Source organism: Pleuronectes platessa, chromosome 7, assembly GCF_947347685.1.
Source record: "Pleuronectes platessa chromosome 7, fPlePla1.1, whole genome shotgun sequence".
Taxonomy (NCBI): Eukaryota; Metazoa; Chordata; class Actinopteri; order Pleuronectiformes; family Pleuronectidae; genus Pleuronectes; species Pleuronectes platessa.
The window spans coordinates 452,501-465,430 of record NC_070632.1 but is presented as its reverse complement, the minus strand read 5'-3'; the positions used below and the strand labels follow the sequence as shown (position 1 = coordinate 465,430).

At 46.7% G+C, this 12,930-nt stretch overlaps 1 protein-coding gene across 1 annotated transcript in view; it reads left to right on the top strand.

The window, feature by feature from the left end:
* Positions 1-11,638: 11,638 nt before the first annotated feature.
* dgkzb (diacylglycerol kinase, zeta b) overlaps positions 11,639-12,930 on the top strand; it is a 16,380-nt gene continuing 15,088 nt past the window's right edge. Inside the window, exon 1 of the mRNA XM_053426309.1 lies at positions 11,639-12,621. Coding sequence (XP_053282284.1) covers positions 11,639-12,621 — 983 coding nt within the window. The remainder of the gene's footprint in view (positions 12,622-12,930) is intronic.

Below are 12,930 nucleotides of genomic sequence, written 5' to 3'. Positions count from 1 at the left end.
TATGTTAGGTTCATGGTTCAGAAGAGCAGTTCTGGGTCTGGATCAGACTGAACCTGGTTCTGTTGGTTTGCAGAATGAAAACACTTTGTTGGAGAGTTTGGACTTTTGGACCAATCACAGGGAGTAGAGACAGAATTAAACAAGAGAAGAAGAAGAAGAAGAAGAAGAAGAAGAAGAAGAAGAAGAAGAAGAAGAAGAAGAAGAAGAAGAAGAAGAAGCTGCAGCTGCAGTCTTCACCTCCGACGATATGTGTGAACCACGAGGACGTTAATTTGGTGCATTTGAACTAGTGGAGTACTGTAGTACTGTGGAGTATTGTGGAGTACTGTACTACTGTGGAGAACTGTCGAGTGCTGTAGTACTGTGGAGTACTTTAGTACTTTAGTTCTACAATACTGTGGAGTACTTTGGTACTTTAGTTCTTCCGTACTGTGGAGTACTTTAGTACTTTAGTTCTTCAGTACTGTGGAGTACTTTAGTACTTTAGTTCTTCAGTACTGTGGAGTACTTTGGTACTTTAGTTCTTCAGTACTGTGGAGTACTTTAGTACTTTAGTTCTTCAGTACTGTGGAGTACTTTAGTACTTTAGTTCTTCAGTACTGTGGAGTACTTTAGCTCTTTCGTTCTTCAGTACTGTGGAGTACTTTAGTACTTTAGTTCTTCAGTACTGTGGAGTACTTTAGTACTTTAGTTCTTCAGTACTGTGGAGTACTTTAGTTCTTCAGTACTGTGGAGTACTTTAGCTCTTTCGTTCTTCAGTACTGTGGAGTACTTTAGTACTTTAGTTCTTCAGTACTGTGGAGTACTTTAGTACTTTAGTTCTTCAGTACTGTGGAGTACTTTAGTTCTTCAGTACTGTGGAGTACTTTAGCTCTTTATTTCTTCAGTACTGTGGAGTACTTTAGTACTTTAGTTCTTCAGTACTGTGGAGTACTTTAGTACTTTAGTTCTTCAGTACTGTGGAGTACTTTAGTTCTTCAGTACTGTGGAGTACTTTAGTACTTTAGTTCTTCAGTACTGTGGAGTACTTTAGTACTTTAGTTCTTCAGTACTGTGGAGTACTTTAGTACTTTAGTTCTTCAGTACTGTGGAGTACTTTAGTTCTTTAGTTCTTCAGTACTGTGGAGTACTTTAGTACTTTAGTTCTTCAGTACTGTGGAGTACTTTAGTACTTTAGTTCTTCAGTACTGTGGAGTACTTTAGTTCTTCAGTACTGTGGAGTACTTTAGTACTTTAGTTCTTCAGTACTGTGGAGTACTTTAGCTCTTTAGTTCTTCAGTACTGTGGAGTACTTTAGTACTTTAGTTCTTCAGTACTGTGGAGTACTTTAGTTCTTCAGTACTGTGGAGTACTTTAGTTCTTCAGTACTGTGGAGTACTTTAGTACTTTAGTTCTTCAGTACTGTGGAGTACTTTGGTACTTTAGTTCTTCAGTACTGTGGAGTACTTTGGTACTTTAGTTCTTCAGTACTGTGGAGTACTTTAGTACTTTAGTTCTTCAGTACTGTGGAGTACTTTAGTACTTTAGTTCTTCAGTACTGTGGAGTACTTTAGTTCTTTAGTTCTTCAGTACTGTGGAGTACTTTAGTACTTTAGTTCTTCAGTACTGTGGAGTACTTTAGTTCTTTAGTTCTTCAGTACTGTGGAGTACTTTAGTACTTTAGTTCTTCAGTACTGTGGAGTACTTTAGTACTTTAGTTCTTCAGTACTGTGGAGTACTTTGGTACTTTAGTTCTTCAGTACTGTGGAGTACTTTAGTACTTTAGTTCTTCAGTACTGTGGAGTACTTTAGTTCTTTAGTTCTTCAGTACTGTGGAGTACTTTAGTACTTTAGTTCTTCAGTACTGTGGAGTACTTTAGTACTTTAGTTCTTCAGTACTGTGGAGTACTGTGACTGGTGCTGAGGCTGCTAGTGATACGTCATGGTGTTACCATGGCAACCTGACGACACGCCCACGCCAGACGCCGTCCAATCAGGGTCAAGTATATGTAGACTCCGCCCACATAGGTGATGACAACAGGATGTACGTACGTCAGACAAAACTCTTTAGTCCCTAAATTACAATGTGACTCTATGAAGTACCAGAGGAAACCGGTTTACACCAAGTAGAAGTTAATGTTCTTAAAGGAAACTGAGAGATCACCTCATGGAGACACCTGGGATCCAGAGGAGGTCACTCAAGCCCCGCCCTCTGACCTGCTGCACCTTGCTTTTAATTGGTCGTCAAAAATAACCCGGCTCCTCCTTCAGTTCTGCCTCAGAGCGGGAGCCCAGGGGAGGAAGCCTCCACGTGCACATGGTGAAGATCCGTGCACGTGGGCCTGACCTCCGCTTCCCTCTCTCTCTGAGTGAGGGCTGCTTCTCCATCTTTATGGAAAACCTCTGTGGGAGGGGGGGCAACAATAATGTTCATCTTCCTCTGTTTCACACCTTAGAACATAACAACTGTATGCGTGTGTGTGTGTGTGTGTGTGTGTGTGTGTGAGGATGAGGAGGGTGAGGAGGTGGAGGCAGGGGAGGAGGAGGAGGAGGAGGCAGGGGAGCATGAGGAGGGTGAGGAGGAGGAGGATGCAGGAGAGGGTGAGGAGGTGGAGGCAGGGGAGGGTGAGGAGGTGGAGGCAGGGGAGGATGAGAAGGAGGAGGCAGGGGAGCATGAGGAGGGTGAGGAGGAGGAGGATGCAGGAGAGGGTGAGGAGGTGGAGGCAGGGGAGGATGAGAAGGAGGAGGCAGGGGAGGATGAGGAGGAGGAGGCTGGAGAGGGTGAGGAGGGTGAGGAGGGTGAGGAGGAGGATGCAGGAGAGGGTGAGGAGGTGGAGGCAGGGGAGGATGAGGAGGGTGAGGAGGAGGAGGCAGGGGAGGATGAGGAAGGTGAGGAGGAGGATGCAGGAGAGGGTGAGGAGGTGGAGGCAGGGGAGGATGAGGAGGGTGAGGAGGAGGAGGCAGGGGAGGATGAGGAGGGTGAGGAGGAGGAGGCAGGGGAGGATGAGGAGGGTGAGGCGGAGGAGGCAGGGGAGGATGAGGAGGAGGAGGCAGGGGAGGATGAGGAGGGTGAGGAGGTGGAGGCAGGGGAGGATAAGGAGGGTGAGGAGGAGGAGGCAGGGGAGGATGAGGAGGGTGAGGAGGAGGAGGCAGGGGAGGATGAGGAGGGTGAGGAGGAGGAGGCAGGGGAGGATGAGGAGGCTGAGGAGGAGGAGGCAGGGGAGGATGAGGAGGGTGAGGAGGTGGAGGCAGGGGAGGATGAGGAGGGTGAGGAGGAGGAGGCAGGGGAGGATGAGGAGGTGGAGGCAGGGGAGGATGAGGAGGGTGAGGAGGAGGAGGCAGGGGAGGATGAGGAGGAGGTGGCAGGGGAGGATGAGGAGGCTGAGGAGGAGGAGGCAGGGGAGGATGAGGAGGGTGAGGAGGAGGAGGCAGGGGAGGATGAGGAGGAGGTGGCAGGGGAGGATGAGGAGGCTGAGGAGGTGGAGGCAGGGGAGGATGAGGAGGGTGAGGAGGATGAGGAGGTGGAGGCAGGGGAGGATGAGGAGGGTGAGGAGGAGGAGGCAGGGGAGGGTGAGGAGGAGGAGGCAGGGGAGGATGAGGAGGGTGAGGAGGAGGAGGCAGGGGAGGATGAGGAGGTGGAGGCAGGGGAGGATGAGGAGGGTGAGGAGGAGGAGGCAGGGGAGGGTGAGGAGGAGGAGGCAGGGGAGGATGAGGAGGGTGAGGAGGAGGAGGCAGGGGAGGATGAGGAGGGTGAGGAGGAGGAGGCAGGGGAGGATGAGGAGGGTGAGGAGGAGGAGGCAGGGGAGGATGAGGAGGAGGAGGCAGGGGAGGATGAGGAGGGTGAGGAGGAGGAGGCAGGGGAGGATGAGGAGGGTGAGGAGGAGGAGGCAGGGGAGGATGAGGAGCTGGGCGTCAGAACTGGTTCCCTCACTTCCTGCTGTAAAGTGGAGCTGAGCTTTACTTCCTGTGTTTGACACGTGAACTTGTGATTGGACGGTGGAGCAGCAGCAGAGCAGCAGCAGAGCAGCAGCAGAGCTGACGGAGGCCGACATGGAGCGGCAGCAGGATCCAGAGGAGGAGCCGGCTCACACCTCCACCGAGCCGCTGCCAGCCGCCCCACGCCAGCGCCACGCCAGGAGCTTCACCGGCCTGAGGATCTTCTGCAGGAGGTCAGTGTTCAGCTCTCTGTCACTTAGCACGAGTCTAACAGATGTTTCCACATGTGACAAGTTTCATCTTCACATCTGGAAACAGAATCCACGTCTGTAAATCTTCAGTCACACACAAAGTTCAAAATGCCTCTTTTTATTTTTCACAGTTTTCTGTCAAACAATCATCGGACTATTGAATGATCAGAAACTAAGAATCTATTAATTTCTTAAACAAAGAGATCATTTGATAAATCTTCTCACAAACAGACACGCACAGTCACACACACTGACACACACACTCTCTCACTCACACTCTCGCTCACACACTCTCGCTCACATACACTCACTCACACACTCACACACACACACACACACACTCTCACACACACACACACACTCTCACTCACATACACTCACTCACACACTCACACACACACACTCTCATTCACACAGACTCACTCACACACACACACACACACACACACTAACACACAAACTCTCTCACACACGCTCTCGGTCACACACTCTCACTCACACACACACACACACACACACACACACACACACACACACACTCTCTCTCACACACACACTCACGCACACACTCACACACACACACTCACTCTCTCACACTCACTCTCTCACACTCACACACTCACACACACTCTCTCACACTGGTGTGAGCAGGTGGACCACCACACTGTCAGAGGTGGTGAAACCTCCTCAGTGACTCAAAGGAAACCAGTTCAGGTGCTGGTCTGGTCTCCCGGCTCCTCTAATTGGAGCTGCTCTTAACGAGTGACAGAGCAGCTCATCAGAAACGTTGTGAAGGTCTGGAGGGAATGTTTGGCTCCGGAGGAGAAGGTTCAATCTGAAGACCACAGAGGACAGACGACAGGCAGGAGGACGAAGAACTTTCCTCTTCCTCATTTCATTTAGCTTCTATTATAGAAAAAGGATAAAGTGACTGAAGCCAACTGGGGACTTTCAGCAAAGTACTGATCCAGTTTCGCTCCTTAGAATGAAAAGTGAAGGGAAGAACCAATCGCAGGTTCTTCTTCTGTTGTGTTTACGTCATGTGACAGTAAACAAGATGCAGATACGTCAGTGGAGGATTCATTTGTTGTTTGTCGTTCGAGGTGTCGACGTCTTTGTTTCCAGTCCGTGGTTGGAACTGGCGATTTTACATCAGCTTGGTTTTATCTATAGGAGCATTTGTCAAATTAAAATCTTAAAGATCTAAAGCGACAGAGACACAACTGTGAGAGCCTGTTGATGACATCATACTTCAGAGAAGATCAAACCTGGACGGATGCACGTGGAAGTGTGTCGGTTATTTTGGGTTTAATCAGAGATGCCTCCCGAGAGTCAAAGGGAAGATGGACTCTTTAATGAATTTCTTCTTTTCACTGAGATTACTCCATGTTTGTGTTCAAAAATCTATTATAATTTTGCTCTCTCTTATTATGTCTGTATTCAAGCTGCAGTGTGTAAGATTTACCTGAAATTATCTTTTGGCAGAAACTGAATTAAAAATAATCTTAGTCATGTTTTCACTCGTGTGTTTCATCTAAATTGTACAAATTGTTGTTTTCTTTACCCTGGATGGGCCCTTTAAATTCAAATACTTTATATTCAAATACTTTATATTCAAATACTTTATATTTAAAGGCTTTATATTTAAAGGCTTTATATTTAATCAATCAATCACATTTGATTAGTATAGTCTCATATTCTCAGGTCCCAGTTTGTCTCATAGTCTTAAACAGGGTGAGACGTCCTCTGTTCTTCAACAAGAGTCAAACTACTGAATGTTCCTGACGTGTTCCTGACGTGTTCCTCTCATGTTCCTGACGTGTTCCTGACATGTTCCTGACGTGTTCATGACATGTTCATGACATGTTCCTGACGTGTTTCTGACATGTTCATGACATGTTCCTTACGTGTTCCTGACGTGTTCCTGACGTGTTCCTGACGTGTTCCTGACGTGTTCCTCTCATGTTCCTGACATGTTCCTGACATGTTCCTGACGTGTTCCTTACGTGTCCCTTACATGTCCCTGACGTGTTCATGACATGTTCCTGACATTTTCCTGACATGTACCTGACCGCTCTACCCCCTGAGCCACAGATGTGAATGAGAGAGAGAGAGAGAGAGAGAGAGAGAGAGAGAGAGAGAGAGAGAGAGAGAGAGAGAGAGAGAGAGAGAGAGAGAGAGAGAGAGAGAGAGAGAGAGAGAGGATCAATCATCTCCTCACTGGAATGAAAACAGTTCACACTAAGATCACAGCAGCTGAAGCCTTCAGGACCCAGGGATTAGTCAGACCCATTTCTACAACTATCTTTGTCACTCATTGGCCCTGTTTTTATAAATAGACTGGTCTAGGAGAAGGGAGGAGCACGAAGATGAAGAGGAGGTGAAGGAGGAAGACGAAACAAAAAAAGAGGGAGGAGGAGGAACTAAAAAGAGAGGGAGGAGGAAGAGGAGGAGACAGCTCAGATCTTCATATCTGACTCTCTCCTCCTCCAGGAGAGAAGCTTTGTCTCCATGGTGACTGATAAAACCCAACAATGTCTGCTGTGACCACAGGGGGGCAGCACAGCCACAGTCTGAACCTGGTCTGACACAACCTCAACAGAGCTGTACTCTGTTCCGAGTTCAATTCAATATTTTATACCAACAAACTCTTTTTACAGCGGAAAATTAAACCATAAAGTCTATAAATAACAATAATAACTGACAGCAGATCAAAATCATATCATCCAGGGAAATAAAAAGAGCAGATAAATAATCTGAACTTCTTAGAATAAAAAAAAATAAAAACCCCTCATGTGAGTAAGTGAAGCATTCAGCCAATCAGAGATGAGTCGTCATAGAGGTGGTTCCAGGTGCTGCAGCTGGAGAACATCTGTCTGCAGCTGCCCCATGTCATCAGCATCAGTGACATCATCAGTGACATCATCAGCATCAGTGACATCATCAGCATCAGTGACATCATCAGTGACATCATCAGTGACATCATCAGCATCAGTGAGATCATCAGCATCGGTGACATCATCAGCATCAGTGACATCATCAATATCACTGACATCATCAGCATCAGTGACATCATCAGCATCACTGACATCATCAGCATCAGTGACATCATCAGCATATGTGACATCATCAGTATCAGTGACATCATCAGTGACATCATCAGCATCACTGACATCATCAGCATCAGTGACATCATCAGTATCAGTGACATCATCAGTATCAGTGACATCATCAGTGACATCATCAGCATCACTGACATCATCAGCATCAGTGACATCATCGGTATCAGTGACATCATCAGTATCAGCTACCGAATAATCGATCAAATAAACACTATTATTAGTGAATGTTTTCTATCAAAGTAAAAGTTCTCTCTATGGTCAGTTACATTATTATTAATCATTAGACTTGATACATTAACATGTAGTAACACGTTCATTCTACTCAGTTTAATTCACAGTATATTATCATTATTATATTATATCATGTAAAGTGTACATGTAACATGTTATGTGTGAGCATGAAGTATGAGAACAAAGTGACAGAAACCAGTTAATCCTCTTCCAGTGAATCTGTCGTTTGATTAAAGAACCGGCTCAGTCGTGAGGAAACAATATATATACATATATGAAATGATATATGGTTTAGTTATAAACATTCATGTTTGTGGCCAATCAGAGACTTGGTTTGATAGATGATACCAAGCATCAACTCAAACAACATGTTTCTAAGTCACTGATGTGGGTGTGTTCACGCTTGTTCGTGTTGTCGAGAGCGGAGCTCTGCCTGACATCAGTTCACACAGAACAAATGGGCCAGTGACACCTAGTGGTTGTTAATATCATCATGATGAACTTTACTGCGTTAATCGGAGCCACAGCTAAGATAAGATTCTCACTGACACCTACTAAAGAACCTCTCAAACCTTCTTAATGATTCAAACATCTGTGAAACTGTTTGTCTGAAACCTTCTAACCAGACACATGAAGAACCAGAAGACCTTTACAACTGTTCTTCACTAGTGACTTTGAGCTGTCAATTATTAGTATCTCTATGTTGTGTTTGTTCAGATGAGTTGACGACGGTGAGAGAGAATCTTTGTTTTGTGTTGGACTGGATGTTGTGAGGATCTGACTGGGAGGTCGTCCTGTAGGAGACCTGACGAGTGAGGGACGTTGTCCTCAGGAGCAGAGACCCTGAGGACACATTAACATACAGCCTCAGATCCTATTGTTTCATCACATCCATAATGCAGCAGAACCGGAGCCTTCAAGTGTTAATGAAGAGTATTCTGGGATGTTGGAGTGGGCCGGCGGCTCCATTCATCTGTGGATGAGCTGCATTCAAGCAAGCCGTGACAAAAGGCTCCTGATGGAACTGGTCCTGGATCAGCTGATCAATCTGAACATCAACAGAGAGACGGAGACAACGCTAATCCCAGATCAGATTTATTTATTTAATCAGTAGATTCAGGGTAAAAGACTTAATTTATAACAGCAGCCATGACCTCTCTCTCTCTCTCTCTCTCTCTCTCTCTCTCTCTCTCTCTCTTTTCCGCCCCCTCTCTCTATGTGCTCCTGCCTCTCTCGCCCTGCCTCTCTCAGTGTGCTCTTCTTCTTCTTCAGTTTAGGACGACTAACTCTTCCTCTCAGGTTGTATCTCATTGAACTGAACAGTCGTCTCCTTGAGCTTCTTTTAATTCTCTGCTGTGTGTTTTATTTGAATTTCTTTGGTTTGTAATGTTTTTAACTTTTTATCAATTGAACCTTCTTAGACAAATATTCTGTGTATGTGTGTGCATGTGTGTGTCTGTCTGTGTTGTAATGAGCGAGCAGCCTCTCTTCTCTCTCACAGGTGTCGTTAGGTTTTATTCTGAAGTTGATCAACAGTTTACTCACTGACATAACGAACCAGAATGAAACTGATATAGTTTCATGAATCATCAGCATATTAACAGTTTGACTCTTGTTGCGGGTGAAGAACAGACGATGTCTTACCTTGTTAAAGACGATGAGACAAACTGTGATTTGTGAATATGAGACTATATAAATAATATTTGATTAATTGATTGATATAAACTTTTTGTACATAAAGGGTTTTGTACTTGAAATTCGAACTTGAAAAACTTCTTTGTCAGTAAAGTGTAAATTCTTCTTCTGGGTTTGGGCGACTCCACTGGTAGTTTCTATAGACGTCTATAGAAAGTGACTCTTCTTCTCACTTTATAACGTCTTATAGTTTCAGTCTCTAGTTTCAAGTCTTCTTCAAACAGCTGATGTTCATTAAGTGAATTATGATCATTTAGAGTCAAACAGACCATAAAGCACCAGATGCATGGAGGGGACAGGGAAGAGGTCAAGTCAGATCAAGCTGAACCAGTTGATCTGGTTGGTTGGACACAACTCGACACCTGCAGACTGTTCAAAGACTAACTAACTAACTAACTAACTAACTAGAGAAAAACGAACTACAAACTAGAGAACTAACTAACTACAAACTAGAGAACAAACTAAATAACTAGATAACTAACTAACTAACTAACTAACTAGAGAACTAACTAATTAACAAACTAGAGACCTAACTAACTAACTAACTAACTAACTGACAAACAACATAACTAACTAACTAACTAACTAACTAACAACACAACACAACACAACTAACTAACTAACTAACTAACTAACTAACTAACTAACTAACTAACTAACTAACTAGAGAACTAACTAACTAACTAACTAACAACATAACTAACTAACTGACAAACAACATAACTAACTAACTAACTAACTAACTAACTAACAACACAACTAACTAACTAACTAACTAACTAACTAGAGAACTAACTAACTAACAAACAACATAACTAACTAACTAACAACATAACTAACTAACTAACTAACTAACTAACTAACTAACTAACTAACAACACAACTAACCAACTAACTAACTAACTAACAACATAACTAACTAACTAACTAACTAACTAACAACACAACACAACTAACCAACATAACTAACTAACTAACTAACAACATAACTAACTAACTAACTAACTAACTAACAACACAATTAACCAACTAACTAACTAACTAACAACATAACTAACTAACTAACTAACTAACTAACTAACAACACAACACAACTAACCAACTAACTAACTAACTAACTAACTAACAACATAACTAACTAACTAACTAACTAACTAACTAACTAGAGAACTAACTAACTACAAACTAGACAACTAACTAACTAACTAACTCACTCACAAGCTCACCCTCACCCCCACCCCCACCCCCACCCTCACTCTCACCCTCACTCACCCTCACTCTCACCCTCACCCTCACCCCCACCCCCACCCTCACTCACCCTCACTCTCAACCTCACCCTCACCCCCACCCTCACTCACCCTCACCCACCCTCACCCTCACCCTCACTCTCACTCTCGTCCTCACCCCCACCCCCACCCCCACCCTCACTCACCCTCACTCTCACCCTCACTCACCCTCACCCTCACCCTCACTCTCACTCTCACTCTCACCCTCACCCTCACCCCCACCCCCACCCTCACTCACCCCCACTCTCACCCTCACCCCCACTCTCACTCTCACCCCCACCCCCACCCTCACTCACCCTCACTCTCACCCTCACTCACCGTCACTCACCCCCACCCCCACCCTCACTCACCCCCACTCTCACCCTCACTCACCCTCACTCTCACCCTCACCCCCACCCCCACCCTCACTCACCCTCACTCTCACCCTCACTCACCCTCACCCTCACCCTCACTCTCACTCTCACTCTCACCCTCACCCTCACCCCCACCCCCACCCTCACTCACCCCCACTCTCACCCTCACCCCCACTCTCACTCTCACCCCCACCCCCACCCTCACTCACCCTCACTCTCACCCTCACTCACCGTCACTCACCCCCACCCCCACCCTCACTCACCCCCACTCTCACCCTCACTCACCCTCACTCTCACCCTCACCCTCACCCCCACCCCCACCCCCACCCCCACCCTCACTCACCCCCACTCTCACCCCCACCCCCACTCTCACTCTCACTCTCACCTTCAGCACCTCTCTGCAGATTGGAAGTACGGTTTAAAATGTCATGTAGTTATGGATCAAAGGCCTTTTAGTGAGAAAATATAAAGTTTCATTCCGTGGTCAAATGTCTTCAAGGATAATTATGAGATTTTCAAACCTGGAAACAAACGTTTTTTGTTCATAAATAAATAGAACTTAAAAACAGAGGAAATCGTTTCCATGTTGTCTTGGATCTGTGAATCGGAGGCTGACGAAGGTATTTCCCTGATGACAGTCAGAGGTTGTGGTGATCAAGTGGTTCTACACATCCCATCATGGGTGTAGCACCAACATGTAGCTTCTACCTGTAAAGCTAACTGGGTTTTACATCCAACAGCCACAGACCAGTGTCTCAGGGGTCCGCCCCCTCTCTGCGTCCAACATGGCCACGTTCTTCCGTCGTCACTTTAAGAGGAAGGAAGCTGTTCTTCATGCAGAGGCCACATCCTGCCGCCAGCGGAGGCCCAGCGTGGTGCTGCCGACCAGTAGGGCCCGCCGCAGCTCCAGTGTGGGGCTTCCTTCCTCCAGCCTGACCCAGCGGCGACGGTCCAGCGTCCAGCTGCAGGCAGGGCGGCCCTCTTCAGACAGGGGGTGTTTGGCCGAGTCCTCCAGGAGCACTGGGTGGGCGGGGCAAGCTCGCAGGCGCTCCAGCACCACCACCCCCGGCCTCAACCCACGGTTCGCTGTTCGCCGGAGGAAGTTGGGGAAGCTGCGAACCATCGACACTCACCTTCTGGGGCCGTCCATGCTGCTCGCCAGTCTGATCCAGATGACTGAGGAGGAGGAGGAGGAGGAGGAGGAGGGGCCAGGGACGGGGCTACCTGCCGGGGAGCAGCAGGTGGAGGGGAGGGGAGGTGCCAACAACAGGAGGATCTTTTCACTCTCCAGCAGTCTCCAATCAGACGGCGACGATGAGGGTGGCGATTACTTCACTGCCAGCGACAGCCAATCAGAATCCAGTCACCTCCCAGAGGCGGAGCAACTGGATGAGGTGGACGATGTCTCTTGGTCCCTTGATCCGCAATTGTCTCCATCCTCCACCGTCCTTGAGGTGTTGAGAAAGACGCCCCAGCTCCCCCCGGCCTCGCGGCCCGGGATCCGGGCCCCTCGCTGCCTCCGGAGGAACTCCTCTCAGGTGTTTGCAGGAGACTCTGCTCCTTACAGCCGCCACCATGCGTCCAGCCAGAGGAAGAGGAGGAGGATCTCCACCGTTTCCAACATGGTGCCTGGAAGAGGCCCCCCACTGGCCAGCCGCAGGACTTCAATCTACTACTTCAACCACCAGGCCGGCCACAGGGGTCCCGGAGCCCTCAGTCCACTGGGGGCCCACAACTCCCGCCTGGAGAGCTGGAGCTCCCTCCTGCTGTAGGTGGTCCGGCTGCAGTTAGTTCAGCTTGTCACTGAGGAGAACACCCAAACTTCTCAAACCAACATTTAAAAACACGTTTCTCCTGGTTTCTTAAATACATTGAAATATTGTTTATAGGGAAATAATGAAACTAGCGAGCTGAATAAATGGTTCCAGATTTTTGTTTCAGAACTTTTTCGTTCAATTAACAGTAAAACAGTTTTATCAATGCTTCATTTATATGAGGCGGCAGTTAACCAATGCAACGACTCATTTAAATCAGTGAAACACATAGAACCCTGAACAAAGTGAGGAAGTGACTTTAA